This window comes from Vicugna pacos, chromosome 16 (genome assembly GCF_048564905.1).
Source record: "Vicugna pacos chromosome 16, VicPac4, whole genome shotgun sequence".
Classification (NCBI taxonomy): Eukaryota; Metazoa; Chordata; class Mammalia; order Artiodactyla; family Camelidae; genus Vicugna; species Vicugna pacos.
Window position 1 is genome coordinate 37,722,432 of NC_133002.1, and position 26,919 is coordinate 37,749,350.

General features: G+C 49.3%; 1 protein-coding gene and 1 non-coding gene across 10 annotated transcripts; one reads left to right on the forward strand and one right to left on the reverse strand.

Annotated features, from left to right (window-relative positions):
• Positions 1 to 1,512: 1,512 nt before the first annotated feature.
• LIG3 (DNA ligase 3) lies at positions 1,513 to 21,880 on the reverse strand. 9 transcript variants are annotated; one of them, XM_072938927.1, is made up of 22 exons: positions 21,753 to 21,880; positions 20,766 to 20,830; positions 20,607 to 20,640; positions 19,183 to 19,730; positions 17,178 to 17,321; positions 14,768 to 14,965; positions 13,957 to 14,108; positions 13,102 to 13,268; positions 12,917 to 12,994; positions 12,297 to 12,465; positions 10,595 to 10,750; positions 8,793 to 8,924; positions 8,328 to 8,407; positions 7,308 to 7,395; positions 6,436 to 6,513; positions 6,006 to 6,129; positions 5,266 to 5,408; positions 4,859 to 4,933; positions 4,301 to 4,447; positions 3,567 to 3,774; positions 3,175 to 3,257; positions 1,513 to 2,065 (listed from the first exon to the last, which is right to left on the reverse strand). In XM_072938927.1, exons 4-22 carry the CDS (start codon positions 19,724 to 19,726, stop codon positions 1,832 to 1,834), a joined length of 3,000 nt encoding a protein of 999 aa, XP_072795028.1. In that variant the 5' UTR covers positions 19,727 to 19,730; positions 20,607 to 20,640; positions 20,766 to 20,830; positions 21,753 to 21,880; the 3' UTR covers positions 1,513 to 1,831. The 9 variants fall into 9 exon arrangements, with proteins under 9 accessions (XP_072795028.1, XP_072795030.1, XP_072795029.1 ...); XM_072938929.1 differs by having other exon boundaries at positions 20,766 to 20,826; positions 21,753 to 21,835; XM_072938928.1 differs by lacking the exon at positions 21,753 to 21,880 and adding an exon at positions 21,460 to 21,577.
• Positions 21,881 to 22,753: 873 nt separating this feature from the next.
• Positions 22,754 to 22,857, forward strand: LOC116283763 (U6 spliceosomal RNA). Its single transcript, XR_004193473.1, has one exon. It is a non-coding gene; the product is annotated as a U6 spliceosomal RNA (small nuclear RNA).
• Positions 22,858 to 26,919: the final 4,062 nt, after the last annotated feature.

Below are 26,919 nucleotides of genomic sequence, written 5' to 3' on the forward strand. Positions count from 1 at the left end.
CAAGGGGAGAGCCTGGTTCTGCTGCCCTCTCCAGCTGCTTGGCCTGAGGCGGCTGGAGAGGGCGATGAAAATTTATGTAGGTCAGCACTCAGAGGAGCAGCAGCTTTGGTCTCCACAGAGGGTAGAAAGAGTGTCTTATTCTCAATCCTGAAGCCAGACTGAAGGGTGCCTATTCAGAAACACCAAATATCCTGGCCTAGAGTCAGGGCGGCACCACCTCCTCCTGCCCCTTCCTCCCAACATGTTTTAACCAGCAGGTGGAAACCCAGGTCAGTCAGGTTGTAGTTGGCCTCTCAGCAGAGCAGGACCTTAGCCAAGCACACTGGCGGGGGCGGGGGGGGGGGGCAACTCACACAGACTTGAGCTAGTTTCAGAGGTTGAGTCACGTTAACCTCGCTCACGGGGGCTGGACAAACAAGCCTGCCAATTTGTTAAGAAACGAGAATGAGAGTGGACCTTCAGAAGTCAGCAGAACTGAGTTAGAAGCCAGTTCAAAACCAGATGGTGCCATGATGAGGCTGCACTCAGACCAGCGGGAGCTGGAACATGCAGGTGCGAGGCTGTGGAAGTGGTGTGACAGCTCTGAAGTTACAGGCCAGGCCCCCTCCCCTGGGCAGGGGCTCATGCCAGTGTTTCCCGACTCTAGACAACTTCATGCCAGGCTCCGTGCTAAGTGCCTCACATAACGCATCTTGAGTGTACTTACTGATTTTTCCCTGCCCATTCCTCTACAGTTACAGCTGTTAAGTTTCAGGGCTCAATTTGAAACAGGTCTATCTACACCTGCATAGTCCAATGTGGTACTCACTAAAGTTGAATGAAAATGGAAAGTTCAGTTCCTCAGCTGTGTTAGCACATTTCACGTGCTCAACATGTGCTCAGCAGGCGAATGCAGCTGGTTCACACCGGCCAGTGATTTACAGAATCCGGTGCTGTTAAAACTTCAATTGAACAGTACTCGTCTATGCTGAACTATTTTCCTTTTATTCAAATAAATCAATCAGCCTCGGGTGGCATAAGAGCCATTCTCTGTAAGCAGGCTGTGTAGATCTGTTCTCAGGTGGGTTTTTAAAGAGCAGCCTTGTGTCCAGATTTTGGGGAGGCAGATTCTCCTGGAGCCCTGTCTCCCCAAGGAGCAGCCCAGACAACCTCCCTATTCTCCATATAGGCCCTGTTTTACTACCTGATCCTGGTCCCCTCCCTTCAAACCAGACCCACACCCTGGAATAGGAGAACACAGAGAATTAAAGACATAAAATTCATTGTTTTCTTTCAAATGAGGCTTCATTGCAAAAAGAGCCAGGCTGAATAAAAGTTTTGCCAAATATAAGCATTTCTGAGGAGTCTTTTTAAATACAACTTTAAAATGAGCCTGGAAGTCTAAGGGGCAGGCGAGGGAGAGAAGACTGCCACTGAACAGCTTCAACAGCCAGCCTTCCCTTCACTCCTTAAGCACTAGGGGAGTTACAGTGGCTGGGGGTGGGTGGGAGGACAGAGAGACCACCAAGATAGTTCATTTATTTTATTTTATTTTTTTTAAAAAGAAAAGCTGCTTTTTAAAGAAGGGGAAAAAAAAAAACAACAAAACCAGCACCCAGATCTGAAAGATCTATGTGAACCTCAGGAGAAACTGAGTTCACTGGTGATGCCCACAGCCACTAACTCTCGCTGGGAAGAGACCATGCATGGTTGGTTTTGGAAGCTGTGCAGCTTGGAGAAAGAAGCCTGTCCCCACCTCCTGCCGTCCTATGTCTGCCTGCCCAGCCGGCGCCCGGTCCAGGAGTAGCGTGGTGGGGTAGGGTACGGCGTGAGGGAGGGGGAGGCAGCAGTCCTAGCAGGGGGTTACCAGTCTCCGTTTCCGGATACATGCCCAAATCCACTCCGGGGAGACCTGCTGGGCCTCGGGGTTCTTGTCCCTGCTACCCAGCACATGTGTGGCTGAGGCCATGTCAAATTCCTGCACCAGGTCCCCATCGAATGCCACAAAGTAGCGTCTCAGACGACTGAAGTCTGGAGTGGAAGGGGGCAGGTAGAGCCGCACCCCAGTGAAGATGTCCAGCAGCACCTGCAAATGCACAGTGGTCAGGGTGGGCCCGAGGTGGGGCTGGACTGTGCTGGGGCAGATGGCTCTCCACCCAGAGGAGCGAAGAGCGGAGAAGGAGGTTAGAACGAGATCCAGAGAGAGGGAGCCTAGGGGTCAGGACACACGGGGAAAGAGTTTACTGGAGAAAAGGTGAAGGCATCAAAACCCCCATCCTCTAGCTACTCCAGATTGCACAGGACTACACAGCTTTCCATCCTTGCCTAGGGGAAAAAGAAGGAAGGGGGAGGGGACGGGGCCTAACACTGGGGACCTGGAAAATGGAAAAGTACACGTCTCTAAGGACCATCTAGTGGCTGGTGGGCACGGCTGGTGGCACTCAGACGCAGGGATGTTGCTGAATCGAGCAGTCCACTCTGCACCAGCTGGACCAAGGGGCCAGGACCGCTGCTGGGACTGCGCGCAGATTTGAGGGCTGCAGGTAGGGAGAAGATGGTAAGGCCCCACAGGTCCTCTGGGGACTAGGTTCAGGGCCTGAGTTCCCAGACCCTGGTGCTTACTCTCGGTGGGGGTGGTGGCACAATCAACCGTGCAGTGACCAAATGTTGACTTGTCTATCTGTGCTTTGGGCCCTCAGCTCCTCAGCCGAGTTACTGGCCTCCACAGGTGCTCGACACCTGTTGTCAAACCAAAGACTAATGAGGGAGTATGAGAGCGGAAAGGATGGCCACCAAGCCAGTGCCTTCCCCTCCTTGCCCGCTGGCCGGGTTCACAAACTCACACTGCTGCACCCCCACACCCAGACGGCTTTCTCCCCTTTAATGTCAATTGTGACTTGGGGGCGGCAGCAGGGGCGTCCCTGCAGCCTCTCCGCTAGGTAGGCTGGCCTATCTCCTGCCTGTGGGCACGGCTCTCCTTCCTCTCTGCTGGCTGGCTGGCCGCCTCTGCAAGGCAACAAGAGGGCACGGGGTGGAGCTGCGTCCCGGCCAGCCCAGCCCACGGCCACGAGCACCCGCACGAGGGCAGGGGGCTGGGTTGGCAGTTAGTCCTGGTAACACCTTTGCTCATCTCTCAGAGTTCCAAGTGCAGAGGGTTGGGAACACCAGGCCCCCTGGGCGCACTGCTACCCTCACCTTTGCTTGGCACGGGGTCTCATCGGGGGCCTTCCGCTTCTCTCCCACTTTCACAGGGAAAGGCTTTGCAGCCAGCTTGGTGCCTGCAGGAGAGAGCTCGGGATAAGAACTAAGAGGGCAGGGGAGCTGATAATAGTCTCTGAAGTCAGGGCAGCAAAGAGAAGGGCCAGGCCCTTCCGCTCTGAGCATGGGTGAGACGGGGGGGAAGGGGTGTAAGCTGAGCCTTAGTTCAGAGGTGGCTTATCCCCTGATCAGATGGGCGCTCCCTGCGTCCCGTCATTCAGATTTGCAGCGCAGGAGGCGCCCAGCAGAAGAGCTTCTGGCCCATGGCTGGACACAACCCCGTCCTCACAGCCGCTCTTCATCACCCTGGCCGCCTTCCTCCTCCTTACCGCCTCTGCCGTCGGAGCCACTCAGCTTCTCTCCTGCCTTCTTGGCACTGGCCGAGGGCCGCTTGGGGGAGGCCCTCGGAGCCTTATGAGAGACAGCTGGCCCCGAGGTGCCCTCGTTCTCTCCGCTGCTGCCCCCTGTGGTGGAGCTCCCCTCATCTCCGGCCACTAGGGTGAAGGCCGCCCGCTCCTTGGACAGCTGGTACAGTTCCTGAGAAGGAGGGAGAAGGTCGGGTGTGTCACTCCCTCCCCAGCCACTGGCCTCAGGCAGTCTGTGTGGTAGGTCTCAGGCGCATGTGGCTGAAGAACAAAGGGGAGAGAGACACAGCAGGGAAAAGTGGCAGCTTCCTTGGTATTTTTCTAAACTCTGGCCCTGCTTCTGGAATAATCGGCACAGAGCACTGTTCTCTGCTCCCCAGTTCTTATCAGCAAGTAGAGACCGTGGCCTGGGGCCAGGTCCCCCACAGGAGGCGGAGGCAGAGGCAGGAGCTCTCCCTCTCCAGGACCCAGGGCTGCTCAGCGGGCCCGGTGAAGGCAGGGCTGTCTACTCGGTGCGGAGGCTCAGTGCTGCTGCTCCTGGCCCCCAACAGTTCAGTCTCTCTTTCTAATAGCTGCCCTCCTTGCCTGTCTTGGTGAATGGGGGAGAGGAGAAGACAGAACACGTGAGGCCAGGTGCCCAAGGTTCCCAGGCTGGGGCGGCGGGGAGGACGGCACACACGCAGCCTAGGAGCTGGCACCTTGAGTTGGGGGAGGTTAGTGGCAGACTTCCAGTCCTTATCATCACGGATTCGGGTGCAGCGAGGGAATCGGATGGAGATCCCGTCGGCTGTGTGAGCCTCAGATTTGGAGAATTCAGCCCCTGTGATCTCCCACACGGCAGCTTTCTGTCAGGAGTAAGTCAGGTCACTCAGAGGTTAAGAAGACAAGACCAAGAAAGCAGTGGCTCACAGGTGAGAGGCGGGTTCGAGCCCCACGGATGATGCTGACGCTGTGTGACCTCAGGGAAGTCCCCTTTCTTGACTGGGCCCCAGCTTCTCTTGTCAGAGCAGGGAGGGCCTAGGCCAGGTCACTTCTAGAGCAGACCCTGTGACTGGAGAACGGGCAGTCCCTTCCTCTCTCTACTCAGAGTTCCCTCAGTGTTGACTGGTCATCCCTTGCCTGTCACTTGGCTAAGCAGCCAGATCCCCATCCCTGTGCGGACTGTCAGTGAGGCTGAGCTGACGTCTTGGCGGCACTAGAAAATGTACATGCTCAATTTTATTGGGCTGGAGGACCCCAGGCCACTGGACTAATACCTCTGGGTCTGGGACGATGAAATCAGGGTAGTAGATCTTATTGATTTTCAGCCAGCTGGGTATCTTGCTGGGATCCTGGAGGAGAAAAGATGCCATCCTGGGCTGTTGCCAAAGCAAGACTTAAAGCCCTTCTTAGTCACGAGCTCGCCAAAAGAGGTGACTTATCACAGAAGGCTGACCCGCACCCCGTGGGATCCTCCCTGCCCAGACGGTGTGGCCTAGAGGGCATGCACGCCAGTTTCCACAAGGTAGGTGCTCAGAGATTGGAGGGTCTAATACTGCTCCTCTGGCCAACCAGCAAGCTCTCCTCTCTGCTGAGACCGATAACTGAAACCTGCAGCCCCCCAGGCACAGCTTGTCTCAGCCGTGCTGCCAGTCCAGGGGCCAGGCCCCGGTCCCTTCCTCACCTTGCTGATCTTCACCATGTCCAGTTCCTTCTGCAGCCGGGCAAGTGTTGCGTCGTCGTGGCCTCCTGCACACTTGGTGACTGTGCACCACTTCTGGCTGCTCGGGTCATAGCAGCCCATGAGGAAGATGGACATCATGCCACCTGAGGGGAGGATGGGCTAAGCTGTGGGTGGAGGGAGCCTTCTCTGCCAGCCCCACGAGCCCCGAGAGAGGCAGTCTGCTGGAGAGGAAAGGGCCTGGGCCTTGGCATCAGAGTGCCAGAGTTCACCTCTTACTAGCCGTGTTAAGTTCCACGTCTATGAGCCCCAGTTTCCTCTTCAGCAAATTAGGAATAATCACACATAATGCTGGGCTTTGGCAGAGTAAAAGGAATTAAATAGTGCCTGGCACACAGAAGAATGCCTACAAGCCGCAGTTCCTCAGACCCCAGCTTCCCCTCCAGTCAGGAAATTAAGATCTTCCCTGAGGAGGAAGCTGCCAGGCCCTGAAGAAACAGTTGGTGAGAAGCTTCTTCGAGCCAGGCCAGCAAAGGGCATTCTTGCCTGACTTCCCCCCGCCCAGGTCTGCAGCTCTCAATGTCCCTGCCAGAGGTAACATGGGTGCCCTTGAGGCCCCTGATCCCGGAACTTTGGAAGCCATGACTGGTCATGCTAGCAGATCAACCCAGGAAAAAGGCAGCCTAGACCTTGATAGTGCCTTTCAAAGAGGTACCATCCCAGGGGCCAGAGGCCACCCTGACCTTTGCTCCCTTGCCCATAGAAGGCCCCAAGGACCACCAGGTCAGCTGTGTCAGCCATGGCCCCCTCGTTCAAGTAGTCTTTCTTCACTTTCAGCCAATGACGCTTTCCAGGCTCATACGTGCCCTGAGGGGAAGCATGAGAGAGACCACAAACTAGAATGAGTGGAAGCTCCACGAGGGTGGGCTTTCCCCAGCCCCCCACCCATGAGGGAGGACATACGGGGTCTGTCACAGGGCCCAGCCCACTCTGCTCCACCCACTACAGGAGACACACACAAACCCATCCTCTCGATCCAGAACCCTGGAAAGGCGCCCCCTCGGCACCCATCCCCAAGCACTTCAGACCGCCACCACCACCTCCTGGCCAGGGCTGGAAAGGCTCGGGGGAGGGCTGAGTCTGCGGGAGAAAGCAAAGGATGTGATGTCTTACCCTCACGTCTTTCAGCACCAGCCCTTCCAGACCCTCTTGGATCACCCGATTAATCATGTCGGCCAAGTCTGAGGCTTTCTGAGGGATAACAGGAGAGACTCTGAGGCTGGTGTGGGAACAGAGAAAGGCTGTAGGATGAGGCAGAGGTGGTTCCTTTCCACACAATAGCAGAGTGCCCGCTGCAAACACTCTGACTTGAATATAAGGAACAAAGGGCTTGCAAGCAGGGACCAACCAGAGAGCTGCTGTGGCTCTGAGATCCTGGGAGCCCACCTGAGATGAGTGTTTCAGGCCCTGCCCTCCTAGGTGGGGACGAGCACAGGCCGATCTTGTCTTACTGTAAGTTTTGCTTTCGTGCACTTTGCAGATACTGGTTTTCTTTTTTACAATGGTTGTGGCAGCCCTCTGTTGTCAGCACATGGTTAGTATTTTTTAGCAGTATTTTTAATTAAGGTTATGTAATTTTTCCCCCTAAAGACATAATGCTTATTGTACACTTAATAGACTACAATATAGTGTCCACATAACTTTTCTATGCACTAGGGAAAAACTCACTTGCCTTATTTTATTGTGATATTGCTTTATTGTGGTGGTCTGGAACCTATCCCACAATATCTCGAGGTATGACTATATAATCAGCCTCCCTCGTGAGAAAATAATCAGGACTCATTCACCCAGTCACGCCTGACCCCAGGGGTTCTCTGCCCTGCTTTCAAACCCCTCAATGGGGAGGGCATAGCTCAGTGGTAGAGCACATGCTTAGCATGCATGAGCTCCTGGGTCCAATCCCCAGTACCTCCATTAAAAAAATTTTTTTTTTAAATGTATATACAAAGCTCTAGGGCACTGCCTAGGGTGGGGTCTTTGCTCACCGTGACTTGCTTCATTTCTGAGAACATGATCCGGTTGGGAATTTCAACCATGTTATCATGAAGAAACTTCCGCCGCTCGCACAGAGGCCTGAGGGGACAGGAGAGCTGAGGGCAGGCTAGGACCCTCCCATCCCCTTGAGTTCTGAGGAGGGGAGGGGCACAGCGACAGACTGCAGCTTCCCGACAGGGTCGGCCATGGCTTAAAGCCCCCGTGTCCTGTAATAGGTCTGCTCGTCCCAGGTGACAAGGGCTCCACGGGACGAAAGGTGGGCAGCTGTGGGCCGCAGCACAGAGCCACTTCATCATTGTAATTCCCGTTTCTACTTTATCAGCCCAAACGGACAGTATAAATTCTGGTCCCACTTGAAAACTGACTCCGATTCTCATTTTCTGTGCCGTGCCTCACCCCTGGCCAAAGGCGGGCTGGTGACAGGCTCAAGACCTGAAGCCCAAACCCCAGCTCCTACCCGCAGTTCTTTCTCCCTGCTGTCTCCCCACCCTGCCCCACACTCAGGGATGTGGGCCGGCGTAGGGGTGGGGGCAGGGACACCTTGGTTTCTCAGGCCCAAGAACTGGATGCAGCTAAGACTGCTAGTTCTAAGATGGTCCTAAGCACAGAACCCCAACAATCACAAGCTTCCTGTTGTCAGCCTCTTCCAAAAACAGAACCTCTGAGCTGAAAACCATCTGCCTTGTGGACTGCAGGTACTGGTGGAGAGATCAACTGAAACCCCACTGTGCTCACAGTCTGTATCTCATCAATAGTCCATTTTGCTGAAGCAGAGAAATTTCTGTGGGTGGCTGTGTTTCCTCTGTGGCTTAAGTTTTCAGAGCTGAGCTCTAGTCAACACATCGGCTCTTCCTACCACTGATGGGGACTGTGTAGCAACTATGCTCCCTCTCAGCTCCCTCCTGCTACAGCTTCTAGGCACAAAGAAGCACATGCTCCAGCCGCCTCTCCCTCCCTTCCAATCTGAAGCCCCCATCTCCCCACCCAGGAATCAAAAATAGATCCCTCACCTATCCATCAAGCTGACATCATTGAAGAAGATACAATCAAAAACAAACAGGCAGACATTAGCATCCTGGAAGGCAGCTTTCTGTAAGGGAAAATGAAGTAGTGGGTACACGAGGGACAAAAATAAGAGGGCATGAAAAATGGGGTGTCCCAGTCCACTTCCGGAGACCCTCTGAAGCACCTGATACAAAAGTCCTATTTATGCTGTGAAGCCCCTGGGCCGTAAGGGCACCTGGCACATGGTCCTGAAAGGGGACCGACTCAACTGTGAGTTGCCACTACTAGCTCTTTTTTATGCAAAACACAAAAACAAAACATCTAAACTCAGGGCTAAATTCAGAAACAGTTCAGGGAAGAAGATAAGCTTGACCCAAAGTAAGTGATATATTCCTCTCCATTCAGACCTCCAGCATGCACACACCCACACATGCACACACTCGTTTGCACATCTAGCCCTAAGCCGGTACCTTGTGCACTCCCAGAGTCCCAAAGGGCAGTGGTTTGCCTGTCTTGTTGTCGATCAGAAGCACCTCAGAGTCCAAGATCATGCTGTGGCCCCCAGGGAAAGCCTGGGGGATGTAGTCCTTAAAGTGGGCCACCTGGAGGCAGAAGGGTCACTCAGGCGAGGGAGCTGAGCCACAAAAAAGCAAAAGCCAGGCCCCAGAAAAAACACCAACAAGTGCAAAACAGACCTAGGCCTTGGCAGCCACCTACACAGGAGGAATCAGCTATGTTTCAGGACCTCTGCCCAGAACTAGGAAGAGGTCAGCCCATGTTGAGGTCACTTTCTATGGGCTGCACAGCAGAGTTTGCAGGAAAAAGAAAGAAACTGAGAGTGAGAATGAGGGAGAGAAAGTGGGGTAGACAAACACGGAAAGGGGGGGGGGAAAGTGGGAGGCAGAGATTTGAGTGGGACAGCAGACCGGCTGGAAAGGAGGAAATGAACCCCTTTTAGGAGCAGCAATGAAACGTGAGAAGGGGCTTCTCTGAGTGGGAGCTCTGAACCTGGAGAAGAAAAGATGTTTGGAATTGGATTTTTTCCTGTTAAAGGCGGAGTGCTAGTGTTTGACAGTCCTAGACAGGAAGAGGTTCCACTGTAACCCACAGTGGCCCCTGCTGAGTGAGGCCACCAAGGAGGTCCAGAGAGAATGACTGTGGTCCATTCCTCCCCCAGGCAGGGCACTTAGGCCCTCACTGCGTCTGACGCTTGGACAGGGAAGGCCTGCACGTCCCACTCTGCTTCCACGCTCAACCCAGCCCTTCAAGAACCAAAGCACAGGGAGACAGGGAATGAACAGAACTAAGTTAAAGAGAAGGGAAAGGGCTCATACGCCGGAAAGGTGAGCTCAAACTCCCTCCTGAGGAGCCGGAGATGCCCCCTGAACAAGCTCACCGGGAGCTCTTCCTTAGTGGTCTGACCATGAGCCTCCCCCACGGAGCACGTGAGCCCGCACTGATGCTCACGGGGAGGTTGTGCTCAGCTCTCTGACTGCCTGGTGCTCCAGCGGGCAGGTGAGGCTGGGGCAAGGAGGTGAGCCCCACACCACGTCCCCTCCCCCGGGGCTCTGAGAATCAGAGTCTGAGCTAGGAAAGAAGGGGGAGCAAGGACAGGAGGGTCATCTACTCCCAACCTGCTGCAGCCAGATGTTCCTGCTACTTTTCTCTGGACACACCCCCAAAGGCTCCCAGACACCCTGGGAGCTGAAAGGGGCTGAGGGGTGAGGTTCTCAATGTCCCTTGATTAAGAGCAGGAGTCTGGGCTCCCAGAAGTCCCCATGGGATTGTGTTTACATCTGAATGTAAGCTTCTGGAAGGGCAGAACTCCTGTCTGTTTCTTTTTACTACTGTACGTCCACTAGCTAGAACAGTGCCCAGCACAGACGAAGCCGCTGATAACTACTTGTTGAATAAATTAACAAACGAGAGCTCAACAGTCCTTTGTACCTGAGCTCTGACTTAGCTCGGAAGGAACACGTAGGACATGGAAACACAGAAGACAAGCCCTGCGCATCACTGACCAGCTGAGCTCGCTGTCTGGGCATCACTGCCCCCGCGGCTCTGTGCTGACTGACTGTCTGTGCTCTTTGGCTGTCCCTACTTAGCAGCCCTGCATTACTGGAAGGCTTCAAAAATGAATACATGAATTCATTCAACAAACAGTAAACAGACCCCTATTCTGCACCAGGGCTGGAATGGCTATGGAACACTGGCTTTGAGATTCTTAAACGCAAGATGGGTAAGAGTCCCAGGGGACGGAAGGGACCTATACCTTGTGCGGCAGGACGGGCTTGAGGCTGCGACTGAAGTAGCTGAAGTGGTCCCCGTTCTTGTGCACCTGGACTCGTTCCCCGTCATACTTGATCTCAGAGAACATGCCATTCGGACACTTCTTCATCGCATACTCGATGGACTTGCAGGCCTCGGCCTTGGGATAGGGGATGAAAAGCCTGGTGACTTACAGGTGCTCTTCCCACGAGGCGATGCTCAGCAAGGAGAGCCGAGAGCCTGGGTCCCAGGGACTGAAGGCCAGAGCACCCCCACAGGGCAGGCCGCTGAACAGGGGGTGGGAACAGAAAGGCTGGACAGTGCCACATTCTGACTATAAAAGCATCACTGCGGTTGACGTAGGAGCTTGCATTCTGAGGAATATACGAATGCAGTTCACTGTAGAGCTAATACAATTCCACTGAAACACTTTATTTTCTTCTCAGCAATTGAAGGTCTCGCAGGGCCTCTGGCTTATCACTAAACACATCGGTTATCTCAGCACAGGAGGTACATAGAGGCTAAGGTTAAAGAGTGCAGGTGGCAGTGAGGCTGGCAGGGTGGCAGTGATTAGGGACCCCTGGGACAGGACATGACACAGGAGCGATTATTCACTTACCTGTGCCACCGATTCAAACAATGACTAGCATTTTGGGGGTACTTCTACATGTCAGATCATACACATAATTTCATTTCACTGATGACGTCATATGTGATAAATATGGCTGTTTTCACTTTATGGATGAGAAAACTGAAGCTCACAGGGGTTAAGTGCTCACTTAAGATTATACAGCCAGTAAAGGGCAGGAATGAGATGTGAATCTAGGCCCAACTCCAAAGCCTGTGCGGTTGACCAGTAAGCTGTATGATCCAGGCCACTCTTCAGACGATGGGCTGTGGAGCAGATTCCAGAAAAAAATTCTTATGAAAGCCAAGAAAGGCCACGAATGGAGGTGACCACTCCTGTCCCGTGGGTGGAGAGCTCATTATTTTGGTGCTGGCTGTCTCACATTCCTAAGAATACTTCGCTGTCCCAAACACAGAACTCTAGACCGAGGCTTCAGGAAAACACACAAGGCAGTTCCATAAAAAGCACCACACTCCACTGAGACAATGCAGAGGGCCTCATGCAGGCATGGCAGCAGACTCGGAGGGCCCTGCTGCACAGGAAAACCCGTATCAGAAAGGAAATTCCATTTCTCATGAAATGAGCAGAGGCCCAAGAAGAGCTGGGCATCATTCCTTTCCGGAAAAAAAGGAGGCCCAAGTCACCCTGTCATAGGAAGCCTGGCTCTGCCACCAACTTTCAGAGCTACTTCAGGGCAAGTCACTGAACCTCAGAAGTTACTTAATACATCCACCTGACTTCAGGAAAGATGACAGATGAACCATGCTGGGAAGATACTTCAGACATCATTCACACAAGAAAACTAAAGACCAAGAGAGACTGAAGTAAACCACGTAAGGTTCTATAGCTCATGGTGGCAGAGCCGGGTCTGGGTCTCAGGCCTTTCCACCAGGTCATGCTGTCTCCTCCTTTGCCTTTACTCCCCCATTGAGAGACACACTCCAAATCACTGCTCTTCCTTCCCCAAACTCCTGTGGCCACCGTGCATGGGCCATCAACATCTACCCTATCAGATCTCACAGGGAAGGACAGTAACCTGGGAGAGGAGTAGAAAGCAGGGCCAGAGCAGCGCCCTTACCAGCATGGGCTGCACCGGGGTCATCAGTGAGGCCTGGACACTCAGAGCTCGTCTCTGGCCTGGCTCCTTCTCCACCTCCTGCTCGTTGCGGAGCACCCGCTCCACCACATCCTGCAGGTTGCGCGAGGCTTTGAAGGCTTCATAGGCATTAGGGTCGAGGGCATCTAACCTGCCAAGGTGGACAAGAGCAAGGAAATAAAAACCATTGCCTTTGACCTTATTGCTTTAGACCGCTGTCTGTCCTCGGAGAGGAGGGATCCTAATATATGGGGAAGGGGTTATGTTCTATCGTCTCAAGCCCTGTACAGGAGAAAAAGCTCTTGGAGATCTCAGCTCTTTTGAGACACTGTGCTACATGGATGCTACCCTGGCAAAGAGGGGCTGGAGTGGGCAAGTGACTCATACCATACATACTGAATATCTTCCATACTTTGTGAGAACAGTACTGTTATCTCCACTTTACATATGAGAAAATTGAGGCTGAGCGAGCTCAAGTGACGGGTCCCAAAGGAAGGAAGAAGGTAGAATCAGGATTCAAATCCCAATCAGGACTCCAAAGTCCTGACACCAGCTGGCAACAAAGTGGGCAGCTTCAGCCGTCAAGAGGAGCCAGTACTTACACATGTTTTGCACCTGAGTTCATCTTCAGATCATGCTTGATCAACCTGATGATGCACTTAAGGTCATTGGCTGTACACCTAGAGGGATGATTTAGTTTGGTCTCTGAAGAGCTCTGGACTTCCAAACCTTCCTTCCCTAGTGATTCCACCTCCCCCAGCCCATCCCCACTGGGCAGTGCCCCCACCTGGAGGCGATGTCCTGAAGGGCCTGTTGTTGCTCATCCTCCTTGGTGAGCTTGGAGAGTCGCAGGAGGAATTCGTCCACCTCCTGGATGGTAAGGAGGCTCTTGGCAGCTGGGGGGAAAGACTTGCTCTGCTCAAAGAAGACTCTGATTGTCTCTGACACATCACCCTGTCTCCAAAAACCAAAATGCCACTGCAGCAACCCCAGAGTGGCCAAGCGTATCCTCCCAGCCCCCAGGACTAAAGGTGAATCAGAGATTTCAATCATCACTCTTGCCCCCAACTCACACATATTGACCTCACTTCTTACAGAATCTATCCCACCCACAGTTCCTGGAAAGGGCACCTCCATCCACCATAGGATCTGGCCACCTGCCTTAGCTGAGAAGTGACACAAGAACAAATCCAGGGCTGAACCAATTTGAGTCCTGTTAGAATCTGAACTAAGAGACAGATGTGGTCATCAGATAACGGGGGTGCTTGGATAGAAACTTTCCATAGTGCCAAGGCTGGAATCATGAACAAACCAAACGGAATGGTAAGCCCCAGTGATGGGGGGGAAAAAGCCAGAAAAAAATAGGGTGTAGGACAAGAGCCCAGGAGAGACAGTGGGAAGCCTCAGATCCAGCCCCTTGAGGTCTGGGCCTCTCAGGCTCAACAGTGGCATGAGCTCAATCCTCAGAACCTTGTGGAACTAACAACTCTAGCCTCTCCTTCAGCTCCTCTCATAATAAAAGCCTGCTCAAGTGGGTTTCGGTTTCCTAAAACAGTAAGTACCCCAACCAGAAAAGAGAGGGTACAGGTGCCTGGCTCAGCAGAACCCACCTGAAATCCACCTACCCTCCCCTTCCTCTGACCTGCTCTAGGTCTCGTGCCATATCATCTGAGTTGCAATTAAAAATGCGGCTGAAAAGCTTCACAATCTGCTTGTCATTCAAGTTGTAAACACTCTTAATAACACCCGGCAGCAGCAGCTTCACTGTTAGGTACACGTCACCGTGGAAACCATCTGGAGGAGACAGAAGAAAAAACGCTTCTTGAGAAATGGACCTTAAACAAATACATAAACTCAAGGAACCAAAAGAGACGTCTGCATTGCTGCCCTTGCTGCCACGGAACCACAGGGCGCTGCGTGCATTTCTGTACGGCAGCAGGGGCACAGCATTAGCTGGCTGTTCATGTATCTGCCTCCCTTTTTGCTCCTGGATAAACTCCTGCAGGGCACAGTCATGACTTTTACTTCAGTGTTCCGAGTGATGAGCACATTACAGATGCTCAATGATCATTTGTTAGTGGATGAAAGAAACAGAATTAGAAAATTCCATTCCAGGCTGTGCAAGTGGTTCACAAAAACCTAATCAAACATGCAGGATAGTGAAATTTTCCTCCTGGCCAAACAGGGTAGGTTCTTCTGGTCTCCTGGGGGGCAGAATAAGAAAGATGCCAATGTGCTTTGAGCAGAACTGGCTACATGTTCTGCAGGTCCCAATACAAAATGAAAACATGGGCTCTTTGCTCAAAAGTATTAAGAATTTAAAGACAGCAACAACAAGAGCATTAAACCAAGCGTGGGGCCCCACGCAACTATAGAGTTCACATGCTCATGAAGCCAGCCATGACTTTGAGCTCTTTAGAGGAAAAGCCCACCGAGGATGTTTGAGGCCCCACCTCCTGCTGAGCCTTTCTGAAGGAAGTCCTGAATGATCTGGGTCTTCGCGTTGTAGCTAGGATTTTCAGCCACCGTGGCGCACAACTTCCGAAACTCGCGTAGCAGACAGTCCTTGTGCTTGGGGTCACATTTGCTGGAGGACAGACTTGTCTTAGGGGCAGGGCTTGAGCGGGCTTCCCCAGAGTTGTTGGGCTTGGCTGTCAGAGAAAGAAACAGCAGAGATGATTCATTTTGCCTTGCTGAGAAGGAAGAAAGGGAAACTGACAGACATGCTGCTGGTGCTCTGTATGTAGCTTCACTTAATCCCCCAAGATAGCCCCTCAGGGGTAGATATCATTATACTCCCTTCAGGGGTAAAGAAATGGAGGTCAGTAATTTCCCCAATTTCAAAGGTATTAATAGTAAAGAGAGAGCGGCCCCACACCAAACAGAGGGCCAGCTGATGTGTATCTTTATACGAGCGCTTCACAGAAGAATAAGGGCCGCTTTCATGCCAAGAGCGGTCAGGATGATCTCAGAGCAACTGTCAAGCTGAACCCAGAAAAGACGGGATAAGGAAGGGGGCAGAAATCAAAGGACATGTTAGTCAGTGTGCATCTACTGCTATCGCAGATTGTCGTAGCTGTAAGACTTAAAGATGATCTAGTTCAATCTCTCGATGAGGAGACAAGACATTCCCAGCCCCGGAGCACCGCCACCCACCCCCACCACCACTTTCTTATTGTAAAAAGAAAGGTAGTCGACGAGCTTTCCTCCAGACACCCCAAAATAACTGCACAGCTCTCGAGTGATCCTCTCTTACCTCCTTGTGACCATTTACAAAGTAAATTTCACTCCGCAAGCTTGCAGCAAAGCCATTAGCAAGCTGGCTGCTAATCTAAGTGTCTTCTTGTCTGGGCTTTGTATATTATAAATCTATCCTCATCTCCGACTGGAGTCTAAAGAGGATTTTAGGGGACAAAATCTCCAAAGCATCTTTGTTCAGCAGGTTGTAAGAACTAGAACACCTGGTTTCTCCCAAATTCCCTCCCTAGGACCAGGACCCTTCCAGAAACATGCTGCCCTCCTGTCACCTGGACTCTTCCTTATTTCCATCTTTGGCCTATCATTAAACAGGACACAAGCACACCTCAGTTTTAAAATACTAAAAAGCCCAGAGTCTGGCACTCTCTGTCTCCCTCATTCCTTGTGAGCATGTGGGGACACCGCGGTGGGTGTTGCCATTCCCAGTGTCCTCATCCCACTGCCAGGTAAGGCCACAGAGGTTCAGACCAGGACTCAGGACTTCCGACCTCAAGCCTAGGCTTCTTTTTTTCTTCAGATTTAAAAAAAATTTTTTAATATTTATATAGATATCTTTTTGTTTGTTTGTTTTTGGGGGGGACATAATTAGGTTTATTAGTCTAGTTATTTGATGGAGGTGCTGGCGCTTGAGCCTAGGACCTTGTGCACGCAAGGCATGCACTCTACCAGTGAGCTATACACCCCACCCCCAGTCCAGGCTTCTTTCACTCACATAAAGCAACCTCCCCAAACAGCTTCTGGGTCAACATGTTTTGACTTTATTTTCTTTACCTGAGTCAGTCACAAGAATGTCTCCAAATAAAAGAGCACAGGTGTTTGAGTTAAACAGACTTCAGTATAAATACTAACTTCATAACGATGCTGAACATCAGCTTTCTCATTCATAAAGTAGGCCTAATAAAAGTACTTCCCAAAATTAACTGATGAACAAGTGAAACCATGTGTGTAGAAGCCCCCAGCCCAAAGCTCTCTGTTCCATAAGGCCACACAAGACAACTCCCGTCTCCACTTTCATCTCTAGTTTGGGCAAATTTAAGGATGTAATTTCTCAGGATTTTTTCATTATCAAAACACAAGGAAGTGAATGGCAAGTTATAATAATCTGTCTGACCCAGGTAAACTGCTTCAAGGAGCAAAAGTCTTGACAAAACAAACATCTTTTTGCTGCAAGAGATTAAAGTATACAAAGACATGATACATAAGCAGAGCACTGAGAATTAGTTGTTAGTGCTCTGCTCAGCTTGAAGCAAATTAGAGCTGACCCTGAACAACGTGGGTTTGAACTGCATGGGTCTACCTACACGAGGATTTTTTTCAATAGCAAATGAGCACTACGCAAACTGAGGTTGACTGAATCCATGGATGCGAAACTGAGGGCATGGTGGAACTGCAGATATGGGAATGTCGGATAAGGAAAGCAGATAAACCATATTTGGATTTTCAACTGTGCAGAGGGTTTGGAGCCCCTAACACTCATGTTGTTCAGTGGTCAATTTAAGGAAGCTAGAAAGCACAAAATTTTCCCTTTACTCTGAACTGGAGTTCCAAACAGGATACCAAATTAAAAGGAGGACTGTAACAGCCAAAGTATCTAACCTATCTTACCTGAAAAGCCAGAAAACTTCCGGGGATTGGTATTGGTGACAAATGAGGCATTCTTCACTGGAGATGTCACCTGGCCAGTGGCTGTCAACTTAGCCTGGACAATGGCTTTCTTCTTTGGTGTGCCTGCTGCCTTGGAAGACAGATCTGTAGAATCCCAAAAGGAAAATATCCTTCAGTGAAAGATCCTTGAAAATGCTCGCAAAGAATCTATCAGCTGTTCTTACAGCCTGGCTAGTAAGTTACTACCATGGTATTAACCCAGTGCTGGCTGCTGGCTGGCAGTCTTTGTGAGCGGAGGTAGTGAGTAACAGGGCACTAGGGAGAGGGTATTCTGTGGACAAAAGACTCAATAACTCTTTACTTCCATTAGTAACTTAAATTTTCATCAACACTCTACCCCTTATTCTACATATATTATTCTCCAGATTTGGAGGCAATCAGAAATCATACGTCAACAGATAAAACTTGAGGGTCTCAGCTTATGGAATTAGCCCCAATTTACACATAAACAAGAAAGTAAAATAAAGATGGATAAACAGGGCATGTTGATTTGGTATAGGAAGGAAGAATTCCAGCTGCTGAGTTATTTGAGCTATGTGACAGTTTAACTCTACCTTGTATTTCTCTTCCTCTGAATGAGATAGGCCAAGAAGTAACAAAGGCTGAGGCCAATGGCCAAGGCCCAGCAGGGCAGCAGGGGACCTTGAGAAGAAAATACAGGAGTCGTTTTCCTCTCCTGGAAGTCTTTTTTTCCCCTCAAAGAACAAGGATAGATGCCCATTTTAGAGTCCTCCCATAGTGACTAGAACTAAACTCATTTGAAGATATGAATATTACTTTAAAGATGAAGACACTGAAGGTCAGAAAGGACTAATTGGATTTCTGAGTATCAGTGTAAGATTTCTAAAATGTGCACATAAGTGACTATGCATGTAAGTGGGCATACGTATGTGTCTATGCAATACGTGTGCTTTGTATATCCATACAAACATGTAGTTTCTAGTTCTGTCTGCTGAAAGGGCTTAAAAGCAAGGACATCTCATGGCACCCAGGACACGCAGCACCCAGATTTTGGTCTCTAAGGCCATTTTCCCACTAATAGGGCTTTTCAGAGAAATGACTGACTCCAGGGCTGATAGGAGACATACAAGGTAAGCCTAAGAACAAGCATACTGTTATGCCAGAGAGTAAGGGAAGTATTTAAAAACACTTTTTAAACAGTGATGCAGGCATCCAGGACAGAAACTAGCTCAAAGGGGCTCCCAACTGGCCAAACACAGGACAATTAAGTACCAAATCAATAAAGTACAGTACAATTATAAGCCACCAGGAAAAGGAGTAATCTATGAGTCCATACAGTTAATAAACTGATAGATAAAAGGGGGTTGTGGTAGATACTCTATTCTTCAAAAATGTCAATGTCATAAAAGAAAAAAAAAAAAAAAAGACCACGAAAATGTTCCAGATTAAAGGAAGCCAGACATGATAACCAGTGCAATACCTGATCCTACACTAGGATTCTATACAAGAGGGAGAAAAAAGCTGTGAAAGATATTAGTTGATCAACTGACAAAACTGAAATACAGATGGTAGATTAAAATATTGTATCAATATAAATTTACTGGTTGATAGCTGTATTATTAGGGTCTTGTAAGAGAACATTCCTAATTTTAAAATATACACATTGAAGTATTTAAGGCAAAGGGCCATGATGTATGCAACTTATGCTTAAATGGTTCAGGGGGGAAAAAAACTGCGTGGAAGGATAGAGCAATAGAGCGAGCGAGCACATGTGAACATAACTGATACAGCAAAGAGAGCAAAATGTTAACAATCGGTAAATCTGAGTAAAGGGAATATGAGCATTCTCTGCACTATTTTTATTCTTGCAACTCTTCTGTGTTTGAAATTATTTCCTAGTAAAAAGTTAAAACAAGCCAGATGAAAGAAATTGGGCTCTACTCTCAGCATCAGTAAGATGAGAAACCAGTATTCTCCACCCCACCTGCAATGTGCTGGCTTATCTGTTCTTTCTCATTATCTTCCAGCTCTTCCCAGCCTTCTAGCTCTGTGAGGTCCTCAATTTTTTTTGTGGAGGCCCGGGCCCGTTCCAGTTTCTCAAACATGCATTTAATGTGGTACCACTCTTTCATATCGCCCCCCGACTCTGAGAAGGGATTGGGCACCACTTTGCCGATTCGGCATACGCCCTTGACAATCTTCTCCTTGCATTTTTTGCAGCCAGCTGTGCCACGTTTGGCATAGTCCACACAGAACCGTTGCTCTGCCATCTCACAGGGGCCACTGCAGAGTCCCACATGCGACCCTGGCAAGAAAACAAGGCAAGTGGCACGTGGTCTTAGACTGCCTTCCTGGAATGACAGAACAGGCTTTTTTCTCTGGAGGAGGCGGTGTCCACGAAGATCTGTTTCTGACCACTGGCTGAACTGTCTTATGTCAGGCCGGTGATGTTCTCGGAATAGGCACAATTCTTTTCGGCTGAGTGCACGGAGAGCTGGTGGGAAGAGGATCTTAAAAGCCAAAATCATACAGCTGCATGAAAGGGTGAGAGGCAGAAAAAGTCAGTTACAAAGGCGGAGCTAGGCTTTTAGTTTCCTCAAAGGCTGACGTCCTAACACAGTCTATGCTGACCAAATACGCCCCAAAGTATGGAAGATTCATTGCCTACAGGATGAAGAGTTCCAATACAGGATAATGCAGTTTGCAAAAGGATGTTCAGTTATCAATGTACACATGTGTATCTAGTAAAGAGAATCCAAATAACATAAAGTCTTTTCTGAGGCCATCAGCAACACCTAAGTCTTAAAATGGATGATGACCCTTAAATATCTTAAGTTTCTTTTTAATCAACAAAAATTACATTATGTTCATGAAATTTTTAATGTGAAGTATAAAATACATGCCATCCTCAGAAAATAATTAAGTCACTATATAGATTTGATATTTAGTTATAAGCCCTATTTTGAAAGGCAATTAAACAGAGCCTAAAATCCGATCGCCTTTGTGACCTCGGTGCATTACTTAACGTCTCAGTTCTTCAATTTCCTCAACTGCAAAATGTGGATAATAATAGTCCCTAATTCAAAGGGTTGTCATTCTAAGAATAAAGCTCTTATAGTCAATGAAGCAGTTATCCTTCAAGCAGAAGCTCCCTATGTGCAATTAGCATGACTACAATTCAGTAACTTGAATCAGGGAATGCTGAAATAACTGGATAGCAAGAATCAAAGGAACTGATCAAAATGGAAACGGATTATATCCATATGGTATCCCCGCACCTTTCCGTATTCATATTTTCTAAAGTATCTTCATAGTTTTAACCTTAAACATACCGTAAGTTATTTTCAGCCTGCACACGGCTTTGTAGTTAAATTACTATTGGAATAATGAAAAGCAGGCTTTACTCACTGGAGTGCAACAGGATGCAGACGACAGCAGGTAACTGGGAATCAGATATAGGAACACAAGTTGACCGCACAGTTCAGGGACTATGTAATCTTTAAGAATTCTCTTAACTCCCCTGAGTCTCAGTTGTCCTATTTCTCAAACAAGGAAAATAATACCTACCTCACGGGATAGTTGGGAAAATTAAAATGAGTCCATGGATGGGCTGGAGAGGGACTCTGAACTCCCTGAAAATGGATACAAAATGTGCACATTCAGCAATGTACATTTTGGGAGGAAAGGAGGTCATGATTTTCGTGAAACTCTCAAAGGGCTCTATAACCCCCGGAAGTGGAAGAACCACAGAGGTGAGGTTTGTGAAAGTACGACGGGCCCGTAGAGGCGCTCGGAACAAATTAGGGTTCAACACCTTCCTCCAAAAAGCGATTTACGAAGCTCACCGCGCCCCACGATGAAAGGAGCCGGCCAGAGAGCACCTCGCAGCGCCCTCCCCTCCGCAGGGCCGAGGAGGCGCTGGGCCACGAGGAGGCACAATGCGGCTCTAAAGAGCCCGTCTGGCTCAAAGCCCCCACGGCCGCTGCTCTGCATTTCATCAAAGGGAGCCGAGGAGGAAACCGTTGAGGCCTGAATGCAGCCGCGCTGGGAAGTGAAAGCCCAGCGGCCGCTTTTCCTGGAGGGCCTTCCCCGGACGCTTTTGGGAACGGGCACGGGCTACTGGCCGGGGGCAGACACCGGGGAGACGGCTGGGAAGTGAGTCCCTCGGTCGGGCCGGACGGGCCGTGAGGACACAGCCTAGGGGCTGGGGAAGGGGACGCGGTGGGAAGAGAAAGGCTCCAGAGTTCTCTCAGAAGCGCACCGACTTAGGCGAGGCGGGTGTGCAGACTCAGCCGGGGCCAGAGTAGCCCCCGCCGGGGCCCGGGTGGTGGGCGGGGGCACCCAGCCTCCCCGGCGCGCACCCGTGGGGGTCCCGGGAGCCGGGAGCCAACCCCCGTGGGCTCCCGGGGGGCCGCCACGTCACGGAGGGTGTGCCCCGGGGCTCCCGGGCGGGCGGGCGGGGGAGGCCAGGGTGCTGGCTCCAGGGCCGCACCGAGCCCGGGAAGCCCGGCCGCCTCTTTCCCCGCTGCCCGGCCCCGCCGCGCCGCCCCTCACCTGCCTTCCCAGGTCCGGCGCCACCTCAGGCCTCCGACCAGGCACCCACAGGCCGCGCGCAGCCACGACGGTTATAGTGCCTGTCTCTTTAAATCCGGGTCCTTGAACTGGCCGCAGCGCGCAGGCGCAGAGGTCCAGGCCCCAGCTGCGCCACGCGTCCCCGCCCCCGCCTGCCACGTGGGCTGTGGTCACGGTCTGCGGAGGCCCAGGGTTCTGTGAGGGGCGTGGAGGTGGTTCCCGGTCTGCGATTGCCGCAGAGGAAAGCCGAGGTGCTGCGATGTGGCGGCGCCCAGAGAGGCAGCCCAGTTTGAACTTCCGGGGACCCCCTCCTTACTTATTCTTAACGTTAGAGATAGTCCGTAAAGGTACTCGTAGAGAAACTATATTGTAATGAGCTTGGGGAAGGCAAAGATCGCATTATTCAATGTGTTTTTCTGTATTCCCTTTGTCTTGTGTTCCGGAAAGTACCTAGCACATAGTAAGTATTCAGTAAGTATTATTAAATTGAAAAGTGGCACTAGATAGATAGATATAAAGGGTGATATGTACAGTAAACCCTTGATTGTGTATTGTTTTAAGTGTATTTCTTTTAAAGCTCAGGTCAACTTTTGTTTTTTTTGGGGGGGGTGGATTTTATTTATTTGCTTATTATTTTTTAATGCAGGTACGGGGGATTGAAGCCAGGACCCTGTGCATGCTAAGCACTGCATTCTACCACTGAGCTCCCCACCTCAGATCAACTTTTTGAGAGATTAGGATGGCTATTTTTACAAAAGAATAGCAGGCTCAGAGAAGGTGATTGAACTTGTTCAGGGTCTAGGAATAGTAAATAACTGGTCATTGTTAGTTAAGTATAAATCAGACCTTGGAGGGAATTCTGTGCTATGTAAAAAAAATCATGGCTTTTGTTATGTAGGGAATGGAGAGCCACGAAGGGCCTTATGAAGTAGTAACTTACTGTTGAATCTTGGAGAGACTGAGGTAAGAGAACCAATTAAAAGGTTCTCAGTGCCGGCTTAGGTAGAACATTAACTGTAATGGGAGGATACAGAGATGAGCATTGCACAAGGATGACATGCAAATTCATGAAGAGGGTCATATTTTTAAGGAAATTTTTTTCCCCTTTTTACTCTGTCTATATCAGGTCATTATGCTGTACACCTTATATAGTGATGTATATCAGTTTTATCAATAAATCTGGAATAAAAAAAGTTCTTGTAGTGTGACCCATGTGAGAGATGAAAATGGCCTGAACAAGCTTAGTTGGTTGGGGTGGAGAGGAAGGTGCATTTTTCGGTAAGCAATTAAGTTTTAAATTAGCTTCTAGATAAAATGCTCATTTACCTAAAGATACAATGAAGATGACTTGAGCGAGCAGGTAGATACTGGCCATCAACTAAAATAGAAAATGGGAGGGGAGGAGGAGGAATTTAGGATAAAAGGATGAATTTTGTTTTGGCTATATTAAGTTTGGTTGGTTGAGGCCAGCATGATGCCACTGTTTGAAGTGGGGCAAAGTCTCTAATATGCTGCAGAAAGAACAGGTCTGAGATTGGAAGTTTATTGAAGGAGGCTCAAATTCCGAACTCCAGCGGTTGTGTGATCCTGAGCATGTCTCTATCACTGAATCTACCATGTTCTTTTATAAATCCCTTGACTGCACCTGTCTTTTCTCCTATCCCTGTGCTGTCAAACGCTGTTATCACTAGCCATGTGTGGTTTTGAGCTCTTGAAATGTGGCCAATCCAAACTGAGATGATTTCAAAGATGTGCTACCAAACAAAAAAAAGACTGTAAAATATCTTTAAAATATCTCATTAGTAATATTATTTATGCTGATTACATGTTGAAATGATATTTTGAATATGTAGAGTTCAATAAAAATATATTAAAATTAATTTTAACTCTTTATTTTTACTTTTTTGAAAATGTAGTGACTAGAGAATATAAAACTGCAAATAACTTGCATTATACAGCATCGCCCCAGATTATGGAGGGTGACGTCTGTGCTTCATGCATCTTTTTATCCTCTAGAACAGTACTGGGCACTTAGTAGGCTCCCAGCAAGTATTTATGAATGAATGAGACCCTTGAGTAAATGGAATGAATGCATGAATCTCTGAAAGTAATAAACCTCCCTCAGAAGGATGTTTGTTTATTACATTGTATCTTTGACAATGTTTGATGTAAATGTGCAAAAAGACTGAGGCTGTAAATGTTTGTTTTGCTGGATTAGAGCTCCACGGAGCCCCTAATCATCTCTGATTCAGGCCCCATCTGTAAAATGGAACAAGATATGAAAACTGGCAGTTGCATTTCCTTAGAGAAGTGGGAACGGCTCCTAAGGAGAATGATGTGATGTGTGGTAGGAATAGCGGGGAGTCACACAGACTTAGGTTTGAATTATGTTCCACCACTGGCTGTGTAACCTTCATTTATTTTCTTAACTTCTCTGGGCCTCAGCTTTCATGGTGAAATGGGGATAAAAATACCTCTTAGGATTGTATGTGACAATTAAATGAGATGATATATATTAACTTGCAAACTGCTTGGCACTTGGAGGTAGTTCAGTACGTGTACACTCCCCTTGACTCCAGCCTGCATACATTCATGGTACTGGAGAGTTTAATCATTCAGGTAGTCATCAATCAGTCAAGCACTGAGTGCCAATTCAGGAACTGGGATGCAGCAGTGAAACAAAACAGACAAAAATCCCTGCCCTCATGGAGCTAACAGGTTAGTGTGGGAGACAGATAATAAACAATAAGGAAAATGCATAGATGTAAGATAGAGATGATGGGTGCTGTGAAAAAAGCAGAGAAGAAAGCAGAGGAGGGTAGGAGGTGCCAGGCAGGGCACGCTGGGTGTTGCAGTTTTAAATACAGTGGTCAGGAAGGCCTTGCCAACAAAGTGACAACTGAGTAGACTTGAAGGAATGAAGGAGAGAACCAGGTGGAGAGGGAGCAGCAAGGAAGGTCCCAGGACCAGCATATGTCTCTCCTGTTGAGAGATCACAAGGAGGTGGGTGTGCCTAGAGCAGCAGGAGTTAAGGTTGAGAAGAACTGGAGATGAGGTGAGCAGGGTATCTGGACGCAGATCCTGTAGGGCCTTGTAAACCACTGTAAAGATGCTGGGTTTTATTGCAGGTGAAATGGGAAGCTAGTGGATTATACTGAGCAGAGAAGTAACATGATCTGATTTAGGTTTTAACAGGATTGTTGTCACTTTGCCTGCTGTGTAGAAAAACCGGGAGATGAGTTAGTTGGCTACTGTGAAAAGGGGAGAAATGAGGGCAGAGTGAGTGGTAACAGTGAAAGTGGTGAGTAATAACCTAAGGCTCATGGGCCCCTCGGGGCTCTGTGGATAGGCTCAAGGGTGCCCTTGAACCCTCTGAAATTTTATATAAATATTTGTGGGTCAGTGTATTTTTGGAGGGAGAGCTCCTATTGGAGTCTCAAAGCAGTTGCATGGTCCAAATCAAGACACCACCTTGGTGTCGAATAAACAGGATACCTCCTGCTTGTTCCTGGCTATTCAAAGCCCCATGATTAAATCTTTCCCTCAGACCTCGATCCTCAATCCTCCAGGGCACTGATCCTGTTTGAGAGCCTCTCAGAGCTTCTGCCACCCCCTTTAGGACTGTAGCATCCCTGATTTCCAGTTTTCAGTCATCAGGATGTTAAGAAGAAGGAAAAAAAAATCACAGGGAAATGGGTAGATTCTGTTCCTTTTTTATGATACCCACTGTGGAAGCTTGGAAGCCACAGGCAGGAACAGGGAAAAGGCTTCACACCTTCCTAGAGACCATGTGGGGCACTCGTGAGGCTAGTTTGCACTCAGTGGATTCCTTTCTCGGTAAGCTCTGGTCTATGAATCACATAAATCTCAGCACTGAGAACTGAATTTATGGTTTGGTTTGCTTAATAGTCACACAATTAAAATAAGTTGTAAAAAATGGTGGTGGTGTTTGCCAGGATAAATATTTAAAAGGGAACAGTTGTAGGAAGATGTAATAATTCAAGTCAGCCCACGGCTCTTCATTCTCAATAAAGGCTGGGGAGGTTGGTTCTTAACCGGAAGGGTTTTTTTTTTTGCCTCTCCTTTGAATATCTTTGTGCTGCAGCTGCCAGGCTTTGGTAGGACAGAGTTGAGAAGAGTCAAGTGTGCCTTTGGGAGTACTTGATCCATGGCACAGAGACAGGGGTTGAGGTCATAGATACAAAGTGTGAGGGAGACTCAAAGTTGCTACCATCCTCCCTAAACTCTTGGTCAGGTTTTCTAGTGTGAAGTCCCAGTGGTCATGTTTTTTAGGAGGCAAGTTAATAATTTTCAAAGGGAAAATTTATTTTACAAAGAGATGAGCCTGTGTGGGAAGCGTACTTAAGTTCTGTCTCCTCCAGTGGACTCTGGGCCGGTTGATAGGTAGCCCTGATAACCGCTGGCTTTCCAGCTCTGCTGTGTGGCAGAGGTTGAAGACCCAGCCAAACACTTCCTTCCTCACTTGTTCCTCATGCCATTTCCTTTACACCAGGAGTGCCCCAGTCCCTCTTCTCTACTTTTCTTGGCAGTTCCACCCAAGCCCTCTTACTGAAGCCTTCCGACCACGCAGCCCACTGTGCTCTCCCTCTCCTGCCGCCTTCAGCTCCTGTCTTGGTCTTGGTGGATTGTAAAGAGAAAAACTCTATTGTTTCCATTTACATGTAACAATACGCTCTGAATCCTACTTAGCTGTGTCACCAGACATGTGGGTTCTCCATACATCAAGCAATTCTGTGACACCAGCTGGGTGTCCTGAAATTGAATTCAGTTCTGAAGCGATCTACCTGGAGCTAGTGTCAGATCCCATAGGTTACATGCTCAGTCCCACAAAACTGCCCATTCCTACCACTATGGATGCCAATTACAAATCTAGCTTGTTTCCTGTGCTTCTGACTGGCTATAGATCAGAACTTCCCACAATCCCTTCCCTGGGTTTGATTAATTTGCTAGAGCTGCTGACAGAACTCAGGAAAACAATTTACTTACTAGAGTCCCAGTTTATTATAAAAAGATGTAACTCAGGAACAGCCAGGTAGAAGAGATGTGCAGGGAAATGTATGTGGGAATGGGTGCACTGCTTCCACGCCCTCTCTGGGCATGCCGCCCTCCCAGCACTTCCAAATGTGTT

Bases quoted from the DNA above. Each gene is read 5' to 3' on its own strand.
- LIG3 (XM_015245818.3), bottom strand. From the start codon at position 21,196: ATGAAATGCAGAGCAGCGGCCGTGGGGGCTTTGAGCCAGACGGGCTCT. The intron at 14,109-14,767 runs GTGGGGCCTCAA...TGTCTCCTCCAG, and splicing joins TCAGAAAGGCTCAGCAGGAG to ATGGTTTCCACGGTGACGTG. The intron at 8,925-10,594 runs GTATAGGTCCCT...TTCTGCCTCCAG, and splicing joins AGCCCGTCCTGCCGCACAAG to GTGGCCCACTTTAAGGACTA.